This window comes from Sus scrofa, chromosome 9 (genome assembly GCF_000003025.6).
Source record: "Sus scrofa isolate TJ Tabasco breed Duroc chromosome 9, Sscrofa11.1, whole genome shotgun sequence".
Classification (NCBI taxonomy): domain Eukaryota; kingdom Metazoa; phylum Chordata; class Mammalia; order Artiodactyla; family Suidae; genus Sus; species Sus scrofa.
In genome coordinates this window covers 9187967-9214047 of record NC_010451.4, presented here as the reverse complement: position 1 = coordinate 9214047, position 26081 = coordinate 9187967, and the positions used below count along the sequence as shown (strand labels likewise).

The 26081-nt window shown below is 45.8% G+C and overlaps 1 protein-coding gene across 14 annotated transcripts in view; it reads left to right on the top strand.

Annotated features, from left to right (window-relative positions):
* Window positions 1-26081, top strand: part of XRRA1 (X-ray radiation resistance associated 1) — a 124991-nt gene that overhangs the window by 66646 nt on the left and 32264 nt on the right. For 12 of the 14 annotated variants that reach the window (XR_002335534.1, XR_002335533.1, XM_021062500.1 and 9 more), the window contains 2 exons: window positions 4623-4663; window positions 7670-7795. The exons of the other annotated variants lie outside the window; for them this stretch is intronic. Coding sequence is in view for 10 of the 12 variants with exons in the window: in XM_021062500.1 (XP_020918159.1) it covers window positions 4623-4663; window positions 7670-7795 (167 nt within the window). In the remaining 2 variants the exon portion in view is untranslated. The remainder of the gene's footprint in view (window positions 1-4622; window positions 4664-7669; window positions 7796-26081) is intronic. 14 annotated transcript variants of the gene reach the window in all.

Genomic DNA, 26081 nt, shown 5'->3' with positions numbered 1-26081 from the left:
TTTCCAGAAGCATGACTCTGAACCCGTGAATACCTGGCTTGAATTCAGTCTTCCATAATCATGCTTGTGGGGGTTTGGCCTCTGGAACTCGGGACTACAGATTTGAATAGAGAATGTGTGAAAGTGGAAGTTCTTTGATGGCACACGGCTTCCTTCCCTGTGAACTCTCTCTGGAGCCTTTCCCGCCAAGTTCCTTATTTGTGTTCATCTGAGCCTCTCTTTTCTGTTCTTCACGCCTAAGGGAAGTAATTTAGCTAAAACAAGGTCAAGAAAGTGACGAGGGGGCCCGAGTAATTTAAAGCCACTTAGCTGACTTGAAGAGGGTTTGGCTGATTGACTTAAAGTAGTGGTGTTAGATAAGAAGGACTGAGTGCCCTGGGAGTCTTTGAGAGAGAACTACACCCCTCAATAAGGCACACACTTGTGCTCAGAGGGAGAGGAAAAAGGAAATCAGGCTGCCAGGTGCTCAAGTCAAATTCAGCCACAGTATTTGCTCAGGGGAATAGGAAGGGTTCTGAGTTGCAATTAGAATGGCCACTAGAGGGCACCCGAGCACAGGTTGAGCCCAGCAGCTGCTCTGTGGGTCAGTCCAAGCTCAGAGATGGGGTTCAAGAGGGAAATGGTGGAACCCCAAGGATCCCAGCAAGAAGGGGCTGGTTATAGGCCAACACTAACTGTAGGTTCAAATGGCCTCACCTGGAATTCCCATCATGGCTCAGCGGAAATGAATCCAACTAGGAACCATGAGGTTGCAGGTTCCATCCCTGGCCTCACTCAGTGAGTTAAGGATCCTCCGTTGCTGTGGCTCTGGCACAGGCCGGCAGCTGTAGCTCCAATTAGACCCCTAGCCTGGGAACCTCCATATGCCGCAGGTGCAGCCCTGAAAAGCAAAAATAATAATAATAATAATAATAATGGCCTTACCTGATGGAGGGGACATAGTTTTGCCTTCACATCTGGGGGTTACTTCCACTGGTTGGGCAGACCAGTGGCCAGTTTGATAGGCTGTCTGAGGTCTGCCTGCCATTTGATACTTCAAAGGCAGAAGTCTGCATCTGGATATACCCATCCTGAGTATGTGGCAGGCACTTTTCCAGAATCTGGCTTGTGTGGATTTAGTCATCTGGAAAGCTGGGCTGGTGCTGTGCAAAAGCTAAGGCCCTTTGGTGCACAAGCAGGCCCCATCCCTCAGAACTATCTCTGGAGAGTTCTCCCCTTAAATACTGATCCCCCTCCCACCTGAGCATCTCCTATCTGTCCTTCACCCCTGAGGGAAGAACCTCAGCTAAACCCAGTTCATGTAAAGTAAGGGGGTGCTTATTAATTTAGAAAGGTTTTCTGCCATATAGCACTGGGAACTCTGATGGAACATGTAATGTGAGAAAAAAGAATGTATACATGTAAATAATAATAATTACAAAAAAGGTTTTCTTCTAGTGGGTGCAGCTGATTGACTTAAAGTGGTGATGTTGGATATGGAGGATTAAGTTTTGGGGAGCCTTTGGAAGAGACATAGCCCCATTTGTAAGTGATTGTGTTTAGTGGAAGAGGGTAAGTCAAATCCGGCTGTCAGGTGCTCAGATCATGTTGAGCCCCAGTCAGTGAGTCAGATGGAAGGGCTCTGAGTTGTGCTTAGAGGAAACAGCCTCTAGAGGGCGACACAGTGCTGGCAGAGCCCATTGGCCGGTCTGCGTTGGCGCTTGCCGACTTGGAGGTGGGGTTAGAATGGTGGAACCCCAAAGACGTGCCCAGTGAGGAGGGGTCAGGTACAGGCTGCCTCTGACCCTTCGGTCCAATGTGTCTTGCTTGATGGAGGGGACACATTTCTGCTGTCACCTCTACGGGTCCCTTTCAGACTTGTTAGCCCAGAGTCTAAACACTCTGACAGACCTTCTGGAGTCTGACAGCCTTTGGACGCTCCAGAGGCTGAACTCCGGACCCAGGAACCCCTGGCTTGATTTCGGGGCAGGCCGTTTTCCAGAATCAGGCTTGCGTGGGATTTGGCATCTGGAAATCTGGGCTGGTGGCCGTGAATGGATTGTGAAAATGGCCATCCTTTGGTGGTCAGGCTGTGCCCATCCTGTGAGCTGCTCTGGAGAATTGTCAGCGAAGTTTCTCATTTTGTTCCATCTGAGCCTCTCCCTCTTGTTCACCCATGAGGAGAGTTCCCTTCTTCAATCTTTTGGAAAAGTTTAAGCAGGATGGATATAATTTCTTCTTTGTATGTTTGGTTGAATTAGCCTGTGAAGCTGTCTGGTCCTGGGCTTTTGTCTGTAGGGAGTTTTTTTTTTAAATTACATGATCAGTTTCATTACCAGTGATCACCAGTGATCGATCTATTCAAATTAACCATTTCTTTCTTTTTCTCTCTCTCTTTTTTTTTTTTCTTTTGATCGGTCTATTCAGATTAACTGTTTCTTCTTTTTGCAGCTGCATATGTAGCATACGGAAGTTCCTGGGCCAGGGATTGAATTAGCACTGCAGTTGGGGCTTCTGCCACAGCCACAGCAACACTGGATCCCAGCCGTGTCTTTGACCTACACCACAGCTCACGGCAACACCAGATCCTTAACCCACTGAGCGAGGCCAGGGATCGAACACGCAACCTCATGGTTCCTAGTCGGATTCATTTCTGCTGCACTGTGACAGGAACCCCTCTCCTCTCTGATCTTTATGATTTCCTTCCTTCTGCTGTGAACTCTCACCGAGGTTTTATTCCTCTTTTTCTAATTATTTTAGGTGGTAGGTTAGGTTGTTTATTTGAGGAAGGCATATCGCTATGAACTTCATTCTAAGAACTGCTTTTGTGCCATCCAGTAGATTTTGTATGGTGGTGTGTTTTCATTTTTGTTTGTCTCAAGGTATTTTTTAATTTCTTCGTTGACCTATTGGCTTTTTTTTTTTTTTTTTTTTTTTTGCTTTTTAGGGCCACACCTGTGGTATATGGAGGTTCCCAGGCTAGGGGTCCATTTGGAGCTACAGCTGCTGGCCTATGCCACAGCCACAGCAACGAGAGATCCGAGACGCGTCTGCCACCTACACCACAGCCACAGCAACACCAGATCCTTAACCCACTGAGCAAGGCCAGGGACCGAACGCGCAACCTTATGGTTCCTAGTCAGATTCGTTAACCACTGAGCCATGACGGGAACTCCTAGGAAACCTATTTTTGATCCCTGGAATCTCTTAATATTTCCCTTTTATCCTTTGAAAATTTGACTAAGATGCATGTATATTTACCGTTCCTTTTTTCGTTGGTACCGTTAGGTGTTTTAAGAGTTCTTCCAGATGGTTTCTTTCCTCTTGGAACATTTTTTTTTTACTTTCCCATTTCCATTCTCTGTTTTAAATTAGTTTTTCACAAGGGCCTGTTCTTCTCCACAACACATTTATGAAGTCTCTTATTTTATCATCCTTTGAAATTACAGAATTATTAAGTTTCTCTTCCATACTAACATACTTTTTAAACGAATGAAATAGCCTTTTGAATTCCTTAGAGGACATTAATTAGTCTCTTTAAAGTTTGTATTCTTTAGTAAACTCTGTTGCTTTTTTTCAGATGCTAGTTCTTTATATTTTATAACCTTCATCGTGTTAATTTTCCTCAACTCTTAGGAAATGCTCGATGGTGGGTCTCTCTCTTGAAGAATCCCCAGTCTGAGCCTTAGAATGAGGTTCGGGTTTCTGTAGGCGCTTCCTGTGATTTGAGGAGGGCCAGGGATGAGTTCCGGGGAGGGCTCCTCAGCGCGTCTCTCTCTGCGTAGGGCGCGCTCTCCCCAGGGGATCACTGCTTAGCACCTGTACCTGCGACCAGGGCCGTCCTCCGACGGACTCCCACTTTGTTCCTTGCACAAGCATTTCCCCAGTTCCTTCCACACCCTTGTCGTAGAAGTTATTTATGCCACCTCGTGTTCCATCCCTACGTCTGCTGGTTTCATTTTAATGTAACATTTCTCAGTATAATATCATTCACATTTGGAAGTGGTCCCGTTAGGACAAAGGTGAGTGGTCCCTGCACAGGATCCAGGCTCAGCAGATGCTTTGCTTCATTGGGTTGAACTTAGCTGTTTATTGGCTCATCCTGGTGGATGGGCCCAAGAATGGCATCACTCCGCAGCCTCCTCCTCACTTGCTCATCTCTCCTGCGTTCACTGTCTTGACACACTTATTTCTGCTAACACAACAAATCCTCTGGCAGAATATCTTTTAGGTCCGTTTCTCTCTTCTAAGGCAGTTGGTTTGCCTTCTGACCAATACTGACTGCCCAGTAGTTCTGAGGCTTGGAAGAACTTGCATGGTGCAAAGTCAGAAAGAAGCCCAGCGTGGCTAAAATACAGTGAGCGAGGGCGGGGTGTCCTGAGAGGTGGGATTGGAGAGGTAGGCAGGGGCCAGATCAGGCAGGACCTTGAAGGGCTGGCCAAGGACTTTGAATTTCATTCTGAGTGCAAAAGCCTTCTTACCCAACATGTCACAGCTCCTCTTCCCAGTTGGCAGTGGAGCGGAGGACCTCTGGGGACCTCCTGTAGGAGGCACCCTGCTGCCTGCAGTGGGCGGCCGACCCAGACCCTGCCTGCTCAGCTAGTGCTCTCACCAACCTTTGTTCTGTTGCTTTTTTATTTCAGAGGTCGTGTTTTCATCTTACCCTGGATTTTCAACCTCAGAGGTAGGAACTGCCTATTTTGTATTGGAGTTAAAACATTAATTTTAATAAACTGAAACAAGTTAATGGAGCCACGAGCAGCATTTGAATATATCTCACACTGAGGAGACCCATTTACTGGGTGTCTGCCATGTGCTGGGCCCTGCGCTGGCCTGCAGAGATATGCAGCAGGGGACTCAACAGACAGGTCCCTAACCCTGCACAGCCACAGGCTGGCTTCCAGTGTTGGCAGACACTGTTGAGCAGTAATGATCACTGCCGCAGGTCGTCAGGCTGGCATTGAAGTGAGGCTGCCACCAGGATGAAGCCTGGAAGCTCCCTAACAAGAGCCTCCCTCTCGAAGCTAGAGTGATCCTGGCCAGACATAGCCTCGCCCAGAGTCTCATCCTTGGAGTCACAAGCTTAGACACTTGATTTTGGTCAGCACAGAAAACTGGACTTTCTCTAGGATAGATGCTCACCAGCCAAGCTCATGAAGACTGATGCACCAGCTCCTGATTTATTCACTTCTAGGAAGAAGTACCACCAGGCAGTTAGCCACCTGCATCCTTGGAAGGTAGCTCAGTGTCCCCACACACACAGCTGGGTGAGAAATTAGGCCAGTTGCTGTATTGTTGCCACTTAACAAACCAACCCTACAGTTGCTGACTTCAAACCATAGCAGTTTATTATTTCATCCAGTCATTTGGGTTAGTTACGTAGCTCTGCTGGTGCTGAGGCAGGCACATTCATGCAGCTGGCTGGTTGGCTGGAGGCTGGGCCTATGGACAGCTGGCCCAGCTTGGCATCTTTATGTTGTCTCTTCATCCTGGACTTCTTTCCAGCCTGGTGGCATCAGGGTTCCAAGAGAACAAGGCTCTGACACTCAAACAATGGCCCTTTCTATTGGTCACAGCAAGTCGTCAGGCCAGTATAATACTGCAGTACAGTTCTGATACTAGGCACCCGACTTAGCACAGATCCCACAAGTTAAGGGCACAGTGCCCAGCAAGACTGCCCCCACTTCAAATACCAGCTGCAGGTTTGGGGTCCCTAGGCTGTTCCTGCTTGTGACCTACTAGCAATAACTTCTAGAGTTCTCACGATCCCCTACGCTTTGGTAATTTGCTGGAACGACTCATAGACTGCAGGAGAGCGCTATACTTAGGTTCCTTTACCATAAAGGGCACACATCAGGACCAGCCAAATGAAAAGACACGTGATGAGGGCTGGGAGGGTCTGAGACACAGAGCCTCTGTGTCCCCCTCCTGTGGAGTCCATGTGTGTCCCCCTCCCGCACATTTGAGGTTTTCCTCAACCAGGAAGCTCACCTGAGCCCCAGCGTCAAGAGCTTTTATCAGAATTCATTACACAGGCATGACTGATGGAACCATTGGCCACATGATTAAATCAGTCTCCAGCCCCTCTTCTCTCGGCGATGGCAGGCTGGCTCAGATCCCGGATCCTCTAACCCCATGGTTGTCTTTCTGGGGTGGACAGCCCCCATCCTAAGTCACTTCATCAGCAGGAACTCAGGTATGATCCAGGGGCTGGTGAATAACGAAGACATTCCTGTCACTAAGAGATTGCAACACTCAGCGCCAGAACCCCAGACAGATTTTTAATCAACAGCAGCCAGTGTGCTTTCAAGGAGGTCGAGACACAGGCTCCATGTCTGAATAGGGGAGCAGCAAGCTCACTCCACGGAAGGGCCTGCGTGAGGCCTGGACCCGCTTGCGGCCGCAGAAGCCAGAGGTAATGGTAGGTTGCTCGGTGCTCAGTTCCCAGCTGTCTGGCATCTGAGAACGTGGAGAGAGAATCAAATGGTTGAAACTTGTAGTGGCCTCTGTCAAGGTCAGATGGTCTCCCTCGGAGACAGCGCCCTCTGTCCTCAGCCGTGCCCTCAGCTCAGGACGCCCCTGCCCCTGGACAGAGCTGGGTGCCCGCCCTGGCCTGTCTGGCTCGCTCTTTCCTGTGCTCCGGTCTGCCTGCCCCCTCTGCCTCACCCAGCCTTGCTCCAGGTAGGGATGGCACAGCTGAGGACACAGCTTACCAGAAAGCCTCCTCGTGAGAGGAGGTGTCCCGAGTCCATTTAAGGGCCAAGCACCGTTTCTAGAGCTTTTGTTTTACTTTCACCCCTACTTGTCTCGCTTGTGGCTCAGGTTGGACCCCAGGAGGACACCCAATCCTTGGCCAAAAGTAGGTGCTCCCCAAATGGTCATCGAATGACCAAGTGAAATGGAAGTGACTTGCTCAAGATGACACAGCAGTTAATGGAGCTCAGAGCAGAATCCGTTTCATCTGAACCCAGTCATCAGCCCAGCATCCACCCTGTAGTTTCCTCTGAGCCCCGTGCCTCCCACGGAGCCAGTGAGTGACTGGGCGAGGCCGAGTTAAGCCAGCAACTTCTGTTTTCTGCCTGATGAAACATGTTGGGCCTGAGGCAGGCCAGGGTGTGTGCAGAGACTGACCCAGATGCACTGGCCACACCCAGGCCCCAAGACTGGCCTGAAGTCTTCCAGGATTTAGCAGTTTCAGTCCTGGAATAAAGAACCTCCACCAAAGGACGTGGATTAGCCCCTTAGACTAGGTGTTCAAGGCTCACGTCCTTTCTGCTCTGTCTCCTCACGAGGAAACATCCCCTTAGCGGTGCAAACACCTGCCCTTTTGGCTTCTGGAGAAACTTTAGCTCAACTGTATAGAGGGGCCTCTACGGCCCCCCTAGGGCAGAAAGTGGGAGCTGGGAGCAGACTCTGGTGTCCGCACCACTGCTGAATTGTCCTTTGGCTTCAGAGGACTTGAAACGGAACTTAGGGTGCCAGAGAACCAGCTCACCTTGTGACGTCAGAGAACTTGGAGCCAGAACCCGTGACATGGGACCTTTGGTGACTCCGGCCTTGTGACCCTAGATGTCTCTTCCGGCGGGGCCTCTCCAGAATGGTCCTTTCCACCTCAATGCTTAGGAACGCTCTGCCGGCCCCCTTCTTTGTCACCAGGGCACTTTGACCTTGACTTTCTTTTCCTTCTCAGACGACCAAGGTCTGTGCTCTTCCTCCGGTATTCGAGATTCTTCCCGTGAACTCGCTGAAGGCGAGGAACCAGACGCTGGCCCCGCCCTTCCCCGAGCTGAGGTGCCTTAGCCTGGCCTACAACAAGGTGACTCCCTGCCCTCGCCCTCTCTCCGCGGGGACGTAGACGGGCAGCTGGGGTGTGCGCCGCTCCGGCCCGAAAGCGGGCTCAGGAGTTCCGGGGTGCGGGTTCTCCGGGTGGGGGAAGCCGAGCGCATGCAGGCGGAGGCAGGAGTCATCCACGCAGTCGCAGATAGTGGTTTAGCCCTTAGCGTGCGCCAGGCTCCGTGCCAGGCGCTGCGAATACAAATGTGCAAAGAAACATTTGGCCTGTGCCCTTGCGCTTGTCCCCTGCAGGGAAGACTGGCCCTGGGTGAACAGGGACGATGTGCGCGTGCGCAGTTCTGGAGACACGGCCGCGCTGGGACGCATTGAGGGGGCGGGGCCCTAACCCAGTGTCTGGGGTCCGGGGAGGCTCCCGCCCGAGGGTGTTGGAGCTGAGACGGGAATCCGTGAGCTGGGCGAGGTGGAAAGCGAGGGTAGAGTGACGTGAGAACGGCCTGGCCTCATGGCGTGGCGGATTTAACATGTGTTTCCTTAACGCGTGTTAGGTTAGCATGTTTTTCCAACCGCCGTGTCCTCTAAAACGTAAACGTAAACCCCGCTCATTAAACCCTGCTCCGGTGCGAGATGCAGGCCACTTTCAAGCTACTCTGCTTACATTCCTTCGAGGCAAGCAGCTGCTGCGGCTCCCCAGCCCCCAAGTGTTCCCTCCTAAGAGTTACAATTTTAGCTGCGACATTTAGGTCTTTGGTCTATTTTGAGGTAACCTTTATATATGGCGTGAGACAGGGCTGCAACTTCATTCTTTTTTTTTTTTTTTTTTTTTTTTGTCTTTGTGCCTTTTTCTGGGGCCGCTCCTGCAGCACGTGGAGGTTCCCAGGCTGGGGATCGAATCGGAGCTGTAGCCGCTGGCCTGCACCACAGCCACAGCAATGCGGGATCCGAGCCATGTCTGCGATCTACACCACAGCTCACGGCAACACCAGATCCTTAACCCACTGAGCGAGGCCAGGGGTAAGACCTGCGTCCTCATGGTTCCTAGTCAGATTTGTTAACCACTGAGCCACGATGGGAACTCCTCCAACTTCATTCTTTTGTATGTGGATGTGCGGTTTGTCGGTATCATTTATTGAGAAGAACTATTCTTTCTCCATTGAGTGGTCTGCTCACTCTTTTCAAAAATTAGTGGACTATTGATATATTAAAGGTCCTCCTCTTATTCTTGAAACTGGTAATTTGTGTCTTTCCTGTATTTTATTGATCCAAAATAGAAGTTATCCCTTTTACTGACTTTTTTTTAATGCTAAGCTGCTTCTTTCTTTGGATGTCTCTATTATCTGTTTTCCATTTCATTGATTTCTGCTCATAATTTTATTTCTGTCCTACTCAAAATGAGTTTAATTGGTTCTTTTTCTAGTTTCCTAAGTAGTATAATTTTATCATTGAATTAGACTTTCTTCTTTTTCACATAAGCATGTAAAACTATAAATTTCTTCTTTAAGAAGAAGGAATGGTGGAGCTGTGTCCTACAAATTGTGCTTTGCGTTTTGATTTTCACTCAATTAAAACATTTAAAATTTTTTTGTGATTTCTTCTTTGGCCCATGGGTTATTTAGAAGTCAGTCATTTAATCTCCAAATATACAGGGATCTTCTAGATAACTTATATTTGTTGAGTCCTATTGTGGTCAAATAATATCTTTGTAAGATTTCATTCTTCTGAAATTTATTTATTTTATGGCCCACCCTCTATTCTGTCTTGGTGAACGTGCTGTGCGTACTTAGAAAAAAATGTATATTCTGAAGTTTTGGGAGCTAGTGTTTTATAAATACCAATTAAGTTAATGCGGTTGGCAGTGTTCACTGAGTTGTTTCTGTACTATTATGTTATCAATTATTGAGAGCAGTATGCTGAAATTTCCAGTCATGATTGTGGACTTGTTTATTTCTCCCTTTAGTTCTGTCAGTTTTTGCTGCATGTATTTTGAAGCTCTACCACCAGGTACATATTCATTTAGAGTTTTTATATCTACTTGCTGTATTGATCCTTTTATTATTACTTGTCTTCTTTTGCCTCTAATAAAACTCCTTGTCTTAATGTCTCTTTTGTCTGATTTTAATAGAGGTACACTCTCCTAGGCTCACTGTTTGTATGGTGTATCTTTCTTTTTACTTTCAACCTATTTTTAGCTTTGTAGTTAAAGTGCATCTCAGGGAGTTCCTTTTGTGGCTCAGCAGTTAACAAACCTGATAAGGATCTATGAGAATGTGGGTTTGATCCCTGGCCTCTCTCTGTGGGTTAAGGATCTGGCATTGCCATGAGCTGTGGTGTAGGTCGTAGATGCGGCTTTCTTTTTCATCTTCTAAAACTACATTACTAGTAGTGGTGAGAATAGGCATCCTTGTCGTCTTCTTGATATTAATGGAAATGCTTTCAGCTTTTCACCGTTGAGTATGATATTGTGAGTTTTTCATACATGGCCTTTATTATGTTGAGGTAGTTTCCCTCTCTGCCCCATTTCTGGAAGCTTTGTGTCATAAATAGATACTGAAATTTTTCAGAAGTTTTTTCTGCATCTATTGAGATGATAATATGTTTTTTATTCTTCAGTTTGTTAATGTGGTGTATCATATTGATTGATTTGCAAATATTGAAAAATCTTTGTGTCCCTGAGATAAATCCCACTTGATCATGGTGTATGATTCCCTTAATATTTTGTTGGATTTGGTTTTCTGCTATTTTGTTGAGCATTTTTGCATCTATGTTCATGTGATATTGGCCTATAATTTTGTGTGATATCTTTGTTTGGTTTTCTGCCAAACCAGAGGAGATACTGGACTCATGGAATGAGTTTTGGCCATGGTGAAACTGGCATCATAGAATGAGTTGCTTCCTCTGCAATTTTTTTCAGAGTAGTTTGAGAAGGATAGGTGTTAACTCTTCTCTGAATGTTTGGTAGAATTCATTTATGAAGCCATCTGGTGCTAGATGTTTATTTGTTGGGAGTTTTTTAAAATTAATGATTAAATTTAATTATTGGTGATTAGTCTGTTTATATTTTTATTTCTTCCTGGTTCAATTTTGGGAGATTGTACCTTTATAGGAATTTTGCCCATTTCTTCTAGGTTGTCCATTTTATTGGCATATAGTTTTTTGTAGTAGGCTCTTATGATCCTTTGTATTTCTGTATCAGTTGTAGCTTCTGATTTTTCATTTTTGATTTTATTGATTTGGGACCTCTCCCTTTTATTCTTCATGTACTTGGCTAAAGTTTTATCACTTTTGTTGATCTCTTCACAGAACCAGCTTTTCGTTTCTTTTCTATTTTTTTTTTTTTTTAGTCTCTATTTCATTTACTTCTTCTCTGATCTTTTTGCTTTCTTTCCTTTTGCTAACTTTGGGTTTTGTTTGTTCTTTCTCTGATGCTTTTAGGTATAAGTTCAGGTAGTTTATTTGAGATTTTTCTTATTTCCTGAGATAAGCTTCTATCACTATGAACTTTACTTTTAGAAATTTTTTTGCTGTGTCCCATAGGTTTTGGGTCATCATGTTATCAATTCCTTTGTCTCTAGGTATTTTTAATTTCCTGTTTGTTTCTTCAGTGATCCACTCTGGATGGTAACATGTATGAATTAGGTAACATGAATTAGGTAACATGTATTTTAGCCTCCACATGTTTGTGTTTTTTGAAAATTTTTTTCTGGTCATTTATTTCTAGTCTCATAGTGCTGTGGTCAGAAAAGATGCTTGATGTGATTTTAGTTTACTAAGACTTGTTTTGTGACCTAGCATGTGATCTGTCCTAGAGAATTTTCCACGTGTTCTTGAAAAGAATGTGTACTGTGTTGCTTTGGGAGGTAATGGCATATATGCATATACATATGTATCATTTTTTTGATACGTATATTTATTTTTTGATATATATATCAAGAAAGTCCATCTAGCCCAGTGTGTCATTTAAGACCACTGTTTCTTTACTGATGTTTTGCCTGGATGAACTGTTCATTGATGTAAGTGGGATGTTAAAGTCGTCTACTACTATTGTGTTACTGTGGATTACTCCTTTTATGTCTGTTAATATTTGACTTATATATTTCAGTGTCTCATGTTGGGTACATATATAGTTACATTTGGTATGCTTTTTTTTTTTTTTGTCTGTGCCCACAGCATGCGAAATTCCCAGGCCATGGATTGAACCTGTGCCACAGCAGTGACTCAAGCCACTGCAGTAACAATGACAGATCCTTAACCCACTGTACCACCACAGAATTCCTTTACCTTTGTTTTGGATTGATCTCTTGATCATTGTGTAATGTCCTTCTTTTTCTTTTATTAAATCTTTATTTTAAAGATTATTTTGTCTGATATAAGTGTTGCTACTTGGCTTTCTTTTGATTTCTATTTGCATAGAATACCTTTTTCTAGCCCCTCACTTTCAGTCTGTGTGTGTCTTTAGATCAGAAGTGAGTCTCTTGTAGGCAGCATATATGCAGATCTTGTTTTTTGTATCTGTTCAGCCACTCTGTTTCTTTCAGTTGGAACACTTAGTCCTTTTACATTTAGAGTAATTATCGAAATGTATGTTCTTATTGCCATTTTGTTAATTGTTTTGGATTTTTTTTTAGGTCTTTTTTTGCCTTTTTATATTATCCTCTCTTGGCATTGATGACCATCTTTGTTTCGGTTTTTTGTCTTTTTTTTCTCTCTCTTTTTTTTTTTTTTTTTTTTTTTTTTTTTTTTTGGTCTTTTTAGGGCCACACCTGCGGCATATGGAGGTTCCCAGGCTAGGAGTCTAATCAGAGCTACAGCTGCTGGCCTATGCTACAGCCACAGCAACACTAGATCTGAGGCGTGTCTGCGACCTACACCACAGCTCATGGCAATGCCAGATCCTTAACCCAATGAGCGAGGCTGGGGATTGAACCCGAAATCTCATGGTTCCTAGTTGGATTTGTTTCCTCTGCACCACAGCAGGAACTCCTTGATGACCATCTTTAGTGGTATGTTTGGATTCCTTTTTCTTTTTTGTGTGTATATCTATTATAGGTTTTTGGTTTGTGATTACCATGAAGTTTTTGTAAAGCAGTTTATATATATATAAGTGACCATTTTAAATTGCTGATCTCTTTCAAATACATTTGACAACCCTGCCTTTGTACTCCAGTCCCCTCATAATTACTGGTTTTATATCATATTTTACATCTAATTGTTTTATGTATCCCTTAACTGCTTGTTGTAGACATAGATAATATTATTACTTTTGTCTTTTAACCTCTGTACTAGTTTATTTGTGGGTAATTTTATAATTTTTCTTGTATGTTTGCCTTTACTGATGAGTTTTTGCCTTTCTTATTATCTTCTAATTGTGGCCTTTTCTTTTTAAGCTAGAGAAGTTCCTTTAACATTTATTGTAAAGTTGGTTTGGCAGTGCTGACCTCTTAGCTTTAGCTTATGTGCAAAGCTTTTGATTTCTCATAATCTAAAGGACAGCCTTGCTAGATAGAGTGTCCTTGGTTGTAATTTTTTCCCTTTCATTACTTTAAATATTTGATGCCACTCCCTTCTGTCTGGCAGAGTTTGCACAGAAAAATCAGGATAGCCTTAGGGGAATTCCCTTGTTTGTTGTTTCTTGTGTTTCCCTTGCCACTTTTAGTATTCTCTCTTTAATGTCTGTCTTTTTAATTACAGTTTGTATTGGTGTGTTCCTCTTTGGGTTAATCCTGTGTGGGACTTTCTGTGCTTTCTGGACTTAGGTTACTGTATCCTTTTCCAAGTTAGGGAAGTTTTCAGCTATTATGTCATCAAATATTTTCTCAGGCCCTTTCTGTCTCTTATCTCCTTCTGCGATCCTTACAATGTGAATAGTAATGCACTTGGCGTTGTTCCACAGGCCTCTTTAGCTGTTCTCATGTTTTTTAATTACTTTTATTTTTTCTGTTCAGTAATTTTCACTACTCTGTCTTCAGCTTACTAATCCATTCCTCTGTATCATTTAAGCTACTCTTGATTCCTTCTAGTATGTTTTTCATTTTAGTTATTGTATTTTCCATCTCTCTCTCTCTGCTTGTTCTTTATATTTTCTTTCCTTTTTTTTTTTTTTTTTTTTGGCAACATCCATGGAATGTGGAAGGTCCCGGGCCAGGGATCAAACCCACACCACATCAATGACCCAAGCCACTGCAGTGACAATGCCATATCCTTAACCTACTGAGCCACACAGAAAATCCCTATATTTTCTAATTTTCTGTTTAAAATTTATAATTTTCTCACTCTGGCATCCACTGTCCTCCTGAGTTCTCTGATCATCTTTACAATCATTACTCTGAACTCTTTCTCAGGTATATTGCCTGTCTCTACTTACTTTTTATTTTGGGGTTTTGTTCCTTCATCTGAAACTTATTCCTCTGCCACCTTATTTTGTCTAAGTTGCTATTTATGTGGAAGGTTGTTTCTTGACCTTTAAGAAGTGGCCTTCTGTAGGAGATGTCCTGGTGTCCCAGCAGTGCGTTTCCTCTTGATCACCTAAGCTGTGTGCTCTAGGGGTTCTCCCTAAGCAGCCTGCATGAGTCTTACTATTGTGGCAGGCTAACTATATGTGCAGTCTGGTAGGCATTGTTGGCCCCTAGGCTGGTTGGGTGCCAGACCTTGTCTTGTGTTGATGCTTGGCTGCAGGTTACTGGGGCCTGGTCATGAGGCAAGTGGCTACAGAATCTTATAGGTCCTCATGGCTAGTGCAGGCTCACTGGTGGGCAGAGTCAGGTCCTGGGGTTAGTGCTGGACTCCTGGCAGGCAGTACCATGTCCTGGAGGCTGGCTGTAGGCCAGGGTATCCCAGAGCTGGCTTTAAGATAGCTGGGTATGTGGAGGGTTCCTGAAACAGTTGGGTATGGGGTCCAGGATGTCCCGAAGCTTGTGTTGGCCAACTTGTGGGTAGGGCCAGGGCCCAGGTAAGATCTGGGCTTCTGAATGCTGGCTCCATAGGCTGCAGGATTGTGGGTTTTTTTGTGTCTAGTATCTGCCTCCTGTTGGGTGAGTGTGGTCTGGAGGCTAGTGCAGGCTTCCTAGTGGGCAGGACTGTGGTCCCTGTCCAGTGGTGGGAGGATCTGTGTCTTGGCCCTCTGGTGGTCAGGGGCATGTCTAGAGATGGAGCTGGGCTCAGAAAGACTTCAGGCAGCCTATCTGCTGATAGGTGGGGCTCTGTTGTCACCCAGTTAATTATTTGGCCTGAGGTATCCCAGAGCCTACAGGCTGTTTGATCAGGCTAGGTCTTGGCACTAATGGTCCAGTGGAAGGATCTCAAGATGGAGGGCACCAGTTGAAATATTCACATGGTAGAAACCTCCCAAATATGACTGGCACCTGTGTTCACATTGTGAATCACAGCCAAGCCCTGCCTTGCTGGGAGACTATAAGACAGCAAGTAGATCTGGCCTGGGTTCCTATCATGTTACTCCTTTTGACATGGTTCTCAGTGCACATGAGATTTTATGTGTGCCCTTTGATAGTGAAGTCTTTATTTCCCCCAGTCTTTGGGGGCTTCCGAAATTAAGCCCTGCTGGCCTTCAAAGCCAAATTCTCTGGGCGGGGTGGGGGGCTCATCTTCCTGGTGCATGACTGCTGTGCTAGGGAGCCGGATGTGGGGCTAGAAGTCTTACTCCTGTGGGACAGCCTCTAAAATACAAATTTCTTCCAGTTTGTTTCACAGACTGGGTCTGGGGCTTGAGTTTATTGTAAGTCTGCCCTCCTACTTGGTTCAGTGTGGTTCCTTTTCATTACGTCTTTAGTTGTAGATCTTTTCTGGTAGGTTCTGTTTGTTTGTTTGTTTGTTTTATTTCACTGATGCTTGTTCTGCAGATAGTGATTTTGATGTACTTGTGAGAGAAGGTGAACTCAGGGTCTTTCTACTCTGCCAGCTTGGCCTTTGATGCAATTTTAAATAAGATTATTTCATTATTAGTTTGTAACAATGCAACAGACTTTTGTATCTAAATCTTTTTTTTTTTCTTTTTAGGGCTGCAGATGCAGCATATGGAAGATCCCAGACTAGAGGTCAAATCAAAGCTGCAGCTGCCAGCCTACGACACAGCCACAGCAACACCAGATTCAAACCATGTCTGCAACCTACACCACAGCTTGTGGCAACACCAGATCCCCAACCCACTGAGAAAGGCCAGGGATCGAGCTGGCATCCTCATGGATATTAGTGGGGTTCTTAACCTGCTGATCCATAACAGGAACTCCCTGAATATAAATTTTGTTTCCTATATCCTTGGTGAATTCATTTATTAGTTATAATAGCTTTTGGGTGAAGTGCTCTCTATATAGAGTATTATGTCATCTGCAAACAGTGATAGTTTTACCTCTTCCTTTCCAATTTGGATACCTTTCTTTCTTGTCTATTGCCATGACTAGGACTCAGAATACTATGTTAAACAGAAGCTGCGAGAATAGCCATGACTTTGTTCTGAATTTATCAGGAATACTTTCAGCTTTTCATTGTTGAATATAACGTTGGCCTTGGGTTTGTCATGAATGGTCTCTATCATGTTGAAATATGGTCCCTCTATACTCACTTTGATGAGAGGTTTTTTTTTTTATATCATGAATGGATGTTGAATTTTGTCAGATGTTTTTCCTGCATCTCTTGAAATGATTATGTGATTTTTTTGCCTTTCCTTTTGTTAATGTGGTATATCACATTCATTGATTTACCTATACTGAGTCATCCTGTGACCCTGGAGTAAATCCAACTTGATCATGATTTATGATCTTTTTTATGTATTGTTGGATTTGGTTTGCTAAATTTTTTTGAGGATTGTTGCATCTATATTCATCAAAGATAATGGCCTATAATTTTTTCATAGTGATTTTGTCTGGTTTTGGGATAAAGGTGATGTGGAATGAACTTGGGAGTGTTACCTTCTCCAGTTTTTTCGAATAGTTTGAGAAGAATAAATACACGTTCTAATTTATATTTTTGGTAGAAATCCCCTGTGAAGCCATCTAGTTCTGGACTTTTGATTTCTGTGATTTTTTAAAATTACAGATTCAATTTCACTTCTAGTGGTCAATCTGTTTCAAATTGTCTGTTTCTTCTTGACTTAGGATTGGAAGGCTGTTTCTAGAAATTTGTCCATTTTTTTCAGATTGTTCAATTTGTTGGCACAGAACTATTTGTATTTCTCTGATACCAGTTATTTCTCCTCTTTCATTTGTTATTTTCTTTACTTGGGTCCTCTCATTTTTGTTGGTGAACCTTGCTAAAAGTTTATCAATTCTGTTTGTCTTTTCAAAAAAGCAACTCTTGGTTTCATTGTTCTTTTTAAAAAAAAATCTCTGTTTCCCCTCTGATCTTTATTATTTCCTTCCTTTTTCTGACAGGCATTTCTTCGTTGTACTTTTACTAATCCTTTTAGGTAGTAGCTTAGGTTGTTTATTCTCTTTCTTTCTCTCTTCCTTCCTTCCTTCCTTTCTTTGTCTTTTCTAGTGCCGCACTCATGGCACATTGAGGTTCTCAGGCTGGGGGTCCAATTGGAGCTATAGCTGCTGGCCTACGCCAGAGCCATAGCAACGCGGGATCTGAGCCGCATCTGCGACCTACACCACAGCTCACAGCAATACCGAATCCTTAACCCACTGAGTGAGGCCAGGGATTGAACCCACAACCTCATGGTTCCTGGTCAAATTCTTTAACCACTGAGCCACGACGGGAACTCCGTATCTTTTTATTTCTTGAGAAAGGCATATATCACTATGAACTTCCCTTTTAGCTTTGCTGTAGATTTTTCAAAGTTGTATTTTCATTTTCATTTGTCTCAGGGTTTTTCTGAATTCCTTTTTGATTTCATAATTGATGCATTGGGTTTTAAGTATAATGTTGTTTAGTCTCCACATGTTTATTCTGTTCCCATTTTTCTTTCTGTAGTTGATTTCTAATTTCATACCATTGTAATCAGAAAAAAATGTTTGGTAGAATTTCTATCCTCTTAAATTTGTTGAGGCTTGTTTTGTGAACTAGTATGTGACTTATCCTGGAGAACGTTCCATGTGTACCTGAAAAGAATGTGTATTCTGAGTTTTGGGATGTAGTGCCCTGTAGATACCATTGGGTCCAATTGGTCCATTGTGTCAGTAAGACCTCTGTCGCCTTACTTATTTTCTGCCTGGATGATCTGCCCATTGATGTCACTGTGGTGTTAAATTTTCCTATGATTATTGTGTTATTGTCAGTTTCTCCCTTTATGTCTAGCAGTATTTTATACACTTAGGTGGTCCTCTATTGGATGTCCATACATATGTGCTAGAGAGTATAATATCGTCTTCTTGTATTGATTAATTTACCATTATATAATGCCCTTCTTTGTCTTTTAATTATAGCTTTTAAGTCTGTTCTGTCTGATATGAATATTGATACCCCCCCCCACTTTCTGGTCATTTCCATTTGCATGAAATATCTTTATCCATTCCCTAAATTTCAGCCTCTGTGTGTCTTTCATCTGGAATGAATCTCTATTAGGCAGAATATTGATTTGTGTTGTATTTTTGTCCAATCAGCAGCCCTCTTTGTTTTCATTAGAACATTTAGTCCATTGACATTTAAAGTAATTATTGTGTTCTAGGAGTTTTATGGTTTCTGGTCTTACATGTAGGTTTTTAATCTATTTATATTTTTACAAATGGTGTTAGAGAGTATTCTAACTTCATTCTTTTATATGTAGCTGTCCAGTTTTCCTGGCCTTTTTTTTTTTTTTCTTTTTATGCCTGTACCTGTGGCATGTGAAAGTTCCTGGGCTAGGGGTCAAATTGAAGCTGCAGCTGAAGGCCTATGCCACAGTCATGGCGACACCAGCTCTGAGTCACATCTGTGACCTACACTGCAATGTGTGGCAACCCTGGATCCTTAATCCCTGGAGTGAGGCCAGGGATTGAATCCATATCTTCATGGATACCATGTCAGATTCTTAACTTGCTGAGCCACAGCAGGAACTCCCCCAGCATCATTTATCAAAGAGATTATCTTTTCCATTGTATATTCTTGCCCCTTTGTCATAGATAAATTGTGTGGTTTTATTTCTGGGCTTTCTATTCTGTTCCATTGATCTATGTGTCTTTTTTGGTGTCAGTACCATACTGTTTTGTTTACTGTAGCTCAAAGCCTACCAGATATTACTTATGAACATAGTATATGCTCAGCAATATACTGACAAACCAAATCCAACAAAACATTAAAAGGGTCCTTGATCAAGTGAACTCACATCACAGCTGTATATAGAGTCACAGCAGTGATAGCACCAGATCCTTAATCCACTGAGCCATGAGGGAACGCCACTTATCATGTTCTTCACCTCTGTTGGCTTATTATTTATATTTTCTCTCTTTTTTAAAAAGACTTCTAACTTCTCTCTTCCCCGGTTCTTCCTTCATGTTTCCAATCATTGCTCTGAACTCTCTCAGGTATATTGCTTATCTCCACTTCTCTTAGTAGTTCTTCTACAGTTTTATCTTGTTCCTTTGTCTGGAACCTAATCTTTTGCCATGTTATTTTGACTAAGTTGCTATTTGCACTTTTATGTATGTGGTTGGTTACATTTCTTGGCTTTGCAAGAGTGGGCCTCTGTAGATGTCCCATGCTTCCCAGCATTGCTCTCTTCTCTTGTCATCAAGGCTATATGGTTCCCCCTAAGAGGGCTCTGTGTATCTCGGGTCTTTCTCTTGTGAGAGGCTGACTATGTGGGTGGTCTGGTAGGCTTTTTTGGTCCCTAGTCTGTTTGGTTTCCCAGGCTTTGCCTTGTATGGATGCTTCTAACCTCTTTTTAGCAGGACCTGGTCATGAGGCAGCTGGTTTCAGGACTCTTGAGGGCCTAGGACTGGTACTGTCTTACTGGTGGTTGGAGCCATGGTCTTGAAGACTCTGTGCTTGTTGCCCACCAACTGGCCGGTGAAGCCAGATCTTGGTGTTAGTACTTGACTGTTGGCAGGGAGGGCTGTTTCCTGATGTCTGCCTGTAGGGTGCAGAGATCCCAGAGCTTGTTTCATGGGGGCGGGGAGGTGGTTTTTGACATAACTGTGTATAAGGTCCAGGGTGTCCTGAAGATTGCATTGGCCTGGTAGTAGGTAGTGCCAGGTCCCAGCCGGTACCAGGGTACTGGCCTGCTCTTGTCAGGCTCAGTCCATAGGTTGCAGGATTACAGTTTTCTTGCTATTGGTGTCTGCCCTGTACCGAGTGAGGCTGATCTAGAAGCTAGTGCAGGCTTCCTGGTGGGAAAGGTTGGTGCCTGCCCATTGATGGGGAGAGCTGGATCTTGGCCCTGTGGTGGGAAGGGCCATGTCTAAGTGTACATCTAGAGGCAGTTTGTGGGCTCAGGAAGTCTTTAGGCAGTCTTTTTGGTAATAGGAGTGGATGTGTTCCTGCCCAGTTAGTTGGTTTGGCCCGAGGTGTCATAGCACTGGGGCTTACAGGCTGTTGGGTAGGGCCAGGTCTTAGAGCTAATGAGCCACCAGCAGTGGCACCCACCAGCAGTGGTGTTCACACAATGGAATGTTCGCAGATGTGTTTGCCATCAGTGTCTGTGTCCTGTGGGTGAGCTGCAGCTGTCCCCCACCTCCCCAGGATACTCTCCAAGGCCAGCAGGTACATCAGCCCCAGGATCCTGGTGCATGAGGTTTTGGGTGCACCCTTTAAGGGTGAAGTTTCTATTTCCCCACTCCTATGGGGCTACTGCAGTTAAGCCCTGCTGGCCTTCAAAGCCAAATGTTCTGGGGGTTTGTCTTTCTAATACCAGACCCCTGGATGGGGAACCTGAGGGGGCTTAGAGCTCTCACTCCTGTAGAAGAGTCTCTGCAATATAATTATTCTCCAATTTGTGTGTCACCCAAGGGGTATGAGATTTGATTATATCCTGAGTCCGCCCCTCCTACCCATCTAGCTGTGGTTCCTTCTTATGTCTTTGGTTGTAGAAGTTCTGTTCTGATCGGCTCCAGTTTTTTCATCAATAGCTGTTCTGTAGATAGTTGTGATTTTTGGTGTGCTCGCGAGAGCCGAGCTCAGGGTCTTTCTACTCCACCATCTTGGCCCAATAGTAACAGAGTCGGAGTCCATTTACATTGAAAGTAGTCCTGGATGTGTATGTTCTTATTGCTATCTTGTTAATTGTTGGAGGGCTGTTTTTATGGGTCTTTTTTTGTTCTTTTGTGCTGTTCTCTTGTGATTTGACCACTGTCTTTAGTGTTATGTTTGTATTACTTTTTCTTTTGTATCTATTACTGACTTTTTGTTAATAGCTACCATTATTTTGTTTATCTTTTTTTTATATAATTTTTTTTTATTTTCCCACTGTACAGCAAGGGGGTCAGGTTATCCTTACATGTATACATTACAATTACATTTTTTCCCTTACCCTTTCTTCTGTTGCAACATGAGTATCTAGACAAAGTTCTCAATGCTATTCAGCAGGATCTCCTTGTAAATCTATTCTAAGTTGTGTCTGATAAGCCCAAGCTCCCGATCTTTATCTTTTAATTTCAAATGCATTTTAACAGCCCTGCCTTTGTACATTTCTCCCCTCACAATCCCTCCCACCTTTTTGGGTCTTTTTTAGGGCCGCACCCGCAGCATATGGAGGTTCTCAGGCTATGGGATGAATTGGAGCTGCAGCCACTGGCCTACACCACAGCCACAGCCACAGCCACACCAGATCTGAGCCATGCCTGCAGTTTACACCATAGCTCACAGCAATGGTGGATCCTTAACCCACTGGGCGAGGCCAGGGATCAAACCTGTGTCCTTGTGGATACTGGTCAGATTTGTTTCTACTGACCCACAACAGGAACTCCCACAATTCCTGTTTTGATATCATATTTTACATCTGATTGTTTTGTGTATCCATTAAGTGCTTGTTGTGGATACAGATGATTTTCCTGCCTTCGTCTTTTCACCTTCCTACCTTTAAGTTTACCAATGAGTTTTTTCCTTTTGTGATTTTCATGTTTCTAGAGTGGCCTTTCTTTTTTGCTCCAAAAAGTTCTTTTAGCATTTCTTGTAAAACTGGTTTGGTGGTGCTGAACACTTTTAGATGTTGCTTGTCTATAAAGTTTTTGATTTCTCCATCAATTGACCACAGCCTTGCTAGGTAGAGCATTCTTGCTTGTGTCTTCTCTTTCATCATTAAATATATCATGCCACTTCGTTCTGGCCTGCAGAGTTTCTGCCGAATATCAGCTAATAGCCTTGTGGGAGTTCCCTTGTATGTTATTTGTTGCTTTTCCTTTGCTTTGCTGCTTTTCATATTCTTTTTTGTCTTTAATTTTCCCCATTTTCATTACTGTATGTCTTTGTGTGTTTCTCTTCGAGTTAATCCTGCACAGAACTCTCTGTGCTTCTGCACTTGGATGTCTGTTTCCTTTTCCAGGTAGGGAATCCTTCAGCCAATACGTCTTCATGTATCTGGTAGGTCGACTATGATTCTCGGCCCTGGATAAGTGTTGTTTTGTAGGAGACGTTCTGTGCACCCAGCAGTGCCCTACCCTCTCCTCACTAGAGCTGTAGGCTCTAGGGGTTCCCCCCATGAGGGCTGCTTGGGTTTTTCGGTTATAGCTGGCAAGCCTGTTAGACTCACTTGGCCCCAGGTCCTGTTGGTTGCCAGACCCTGCCTTGTATGGAGGCTGTTGGCTGCTAGTTTGCATGACCCAGTCACCAGGTGACTTACTACAGAACCCTTGGGAGCCCTGGGGCCAGCTTACTGGTAGACAGAGTTGGGGTCCAAGAGACCCTGGACTGTTGTGTGTCCCCCGGTGGGTGAGGACAGGTTCTGGGTCTAGTGCTGGCCTACTGGTGGGCAGAGCCGTTTCCTGAAATCTGGTTCCAGGGCCCAGGGATCTCAGAACTGGTGTTGGATCGCTGGCGGGTGGGTCTGATTCCTGACATTTGGTTGGGGGTGTCGAGGGTATCCCAGAGCACATGTTGGCCTGCTAGTGAGTGAGACTAGGGCCCAGCTGGTCTGAGGGCAAGGTCTGGCCTACTGGTGGGCAGGCCGTATCTGCAGACTGCAGGGCTGTGGTTTTCTTATGGCTGCTGTCTGCCACTGGTGGATGAAGCTGGGCCCAAGGCTATGGCAGGTTTCCTGGAGGGCGGGTCTGGGTCCAAAGGATTGGGAGGCTGGTGCCTGCCCACTGGTAGGTGGAGCAGGGTTCCAGGGTCTCAGGTCTAGTGCCTGCACCCTGGTGTATGGGGCAGGTTCTTGGCCCTCTGGTGGGCAGGGCCATATCTCGGTGGAGCTGTGGGCTCGGGGGTGCTTAAGGCAGCCTGTCTGCTGGTGAATGGGGCCATGCCCATGCTCAGTTAGGTGCTCAGCCTGAGGTGTCCCATGCTGATGTCTACAGACTGTAGGGCCAGGAAGTGGCTGCATCCTGGGGCTAATAAGCTAGAGGGAAGATGCAGAAATGGTGCTTTCCAGCACCACGGTCCATGTGATAGCATGAGCTCCCCCAGGTGGCTGCTACCAGGTGTCTCTGTCCCAAGGATGAGCTCATTTGCATCGTGCTCTCTGGGAGATTCTCCAAGCTCATCATTTGGGTCTGACCCAGGCTTCTGTCAAATTACTGCTTCTGCCCTGGGTCCTGGAGGATGGGATTGTGCGTGTGCTCCCAGCCTTCTGGGACTCCCTAAAGTAAGCCCCACCGGCCCTCAAAGCCAAATGCTCTGGGGACCATCTTCCTGGTACAGGACCCCTGGTCTGGGGAGACCAACTTGGGGCTTAGACTCTCACTTCTTGGGGAGAACTGCTACAGTTACAGTTATTCGTCCATTTGTGGGCCACCCACCGTCGGGGTAGGAGACCTTTCCCCTCCTGCCCGGCTCATTGTGGTTCCTTCTTTACATCTTTACTCATAGACCGTCTCTTTCGGTAGATTACAGCCCTCGTCACTGATGGTCATTCTGCAGGTAGTTGTGATTTGGTGCGCCCATGAGCTCGGGCTCTTCCTACTCCCCATCTTGGCTGATCTCTGCACTTAAACGGATGACCGGGTATGCCCAGTGTCTTTGGTGTGAGGGCTGGATTTGATGTGGATGCCAACCACATCTTTCCTCGGGGTGTGCTGGACACTGTCACCTTGATAGAGTGTGTGGCTGGTATGGGAGGAGCTAGAGAGCCTCCAGCAGGGTGTGAGGCCGGGCCTCTCTCTGCTCAGTGGCCGCCATTGCTCTGTCAGGAGAGTGGGGTCTGCTGCCAAGTTACTGGAGTGGACGCCCTGAGGGTCTGGCTCGAGCTGCTCTGTCCCCTTAGGTGGGTTTCTCCTTCTCCCCGCTCTGGCACCTGTGCCCTAAAGGAGTGGACTACTCTAGTGAGTGGGCTTCATGCACTTGGAGAGGCCCAGCGCTCTGCCTGCGTCGGCGTCTGTAGCTCTGCTCAGCTGCAGCCTAAGGCTGCATCTTCTCCCCTGTTGTGGTCGGCCCAGATTTCGTGCAGGGTTGTGGCATAGTGCGCAGGGCCAGGGCATTCACTAGGCTGGGACTGGGGATCACGGCGCTGTGGCTGTGGGGGCCGAAGCGGCTGCGCTGCGTTGAAAGTTGGTGCTGCTTCTGGGGTGCTGTTGGAGTACATGCCAACAAAGGCGACTGCTGCCCCACGTGGACCATGCCCGGGACCCTGAGCTACCTCTGCATCCCTAGACTGAGTTTCTTCCCGGCACCTGGCCGCCCTAGATCCAGTGCCAGGCTGTGGCGTGGGGGAGAGGGGCGGGGGTGCCAGGCTGGGGTGTGGCGGGTGACGGCTACCAGGCTGACCTCTCTTCTCCTGAAGCAATAGCCTCGGTCCTCATATTTCTAAAAATTCATCTAATAGGTTCTCCAAGGACCAAAATCTTTAACTTTGTTCTGGCCCCTACGTGCCTCTGCAGCCTCATTTGGCACCAGCCACCCTTTCTCGCTGCTTTTAGTCCCACGAGCCTCCTTTAAACTTCCAGCAGGCCCTTCCCTCCTTGGCCTCGAGGCCTTTCACGCGTCCTCTCTTCGTGGGGAACGTTTCCCCCGCATCAGAGTAATACTGGCCGCTCCAGCAACATAAAACCTCAGTGACTGAGCACACAAGCTGCTCTCGTGCTTTTGCAGAATCCGTTGTGGATGCTCCCAGTTGGCAGGGGCCCTTCCACCTGATCCCGCAGAGCCCCGGTCCCTTCCTGCTCTGGCTGCCATCCCCCAGGCCCGTACGTGTACTGGGTTGGATCCTATGAAACTGGTGGCAGTCGGTTGAGTGAGAAGAGGGTGGTGAGACACAGCGGATCCCACAGGAGGTTTTCAGTGGCCTGTGCCTGGAACTTCCACCCATGTTACACTGGCTGGAATGGACTCTTATGCCCACATCCAGCTGCCTAGGGGGCAAGACGGTGCCGTCTAGCTGTGTGCCCGGAACGTAGAGGAAACGGGTTTGGGTACAGTTTGTGTGACAGAGTCCACCCTCCACCGCGTTCACTGGTGACCTCTGCCCATCCTGCAGATCTCAGGGTGCCCTGTCCTGCCCTGTGACTAGGTCAGGTCACCCTAGTGCTTCCTGCGCCTCTCTTTGGTGGCACTAATCACGGCTAAAATTTACTCTCTTTGTGGTCCTCGTTTGCCACTCGTGCTGTTCTTTAAGGCTGGGACCTGTCTCTGTCTTGCTCCGACCAAGCAAGTGCTCGCTGCAGGTAGGCATTCAGTAAATATGTGCTGATTGAAGGAACAGAAATGAAGGAGAGTGACTGGGTCACTGTCCAGGGGGCATCTAGTGCTCCCGCAGCAGTGAGGCTCCAGAGAAGCCAGCCTGAAGTAGCGTCCCCGTCTGACCCACCGCCGTTCACTGTGTCCAGGCCTCTGAAAGGCACTGCTCCTCCTGGCCCCTCTCTCCTTTGTCATTGCTAACAGACACCCTGTCCACGCTTGTCCCCGGAATTTCCAGCCACTCTGCTCAACAAGGACTATGACCGCTTTGCCCTTCATGGTGGCAGAATGCCTCTGGGTCCCAGCCAGCCAGGAGGTGTTCCTTACCGGCTTTGCTTATCCTTCAGCTGCGTGTGGACCCCAGACCTCCTGTCTCTCCCCGGATCAGTGCCCAGGACAGGCTGTGGTGGAAGAGACCATCAGTGCTGTTCAAAGACGGACGGGGTGTCTGAGGTGGCACTGAGGAAGGTTAAGTGTCAGGCAGCTCACATCCTGAGTCAGAGCCTTGCCACGTCTCTAGGCTCTTTGTGAGATGAGTGCAGATGTGTTTGTTATTATTTCGTTGCCAACATCCTCGTACTTGGTAGAGGGTACATATCCAGTGTGGAGAAGTGAAAAAA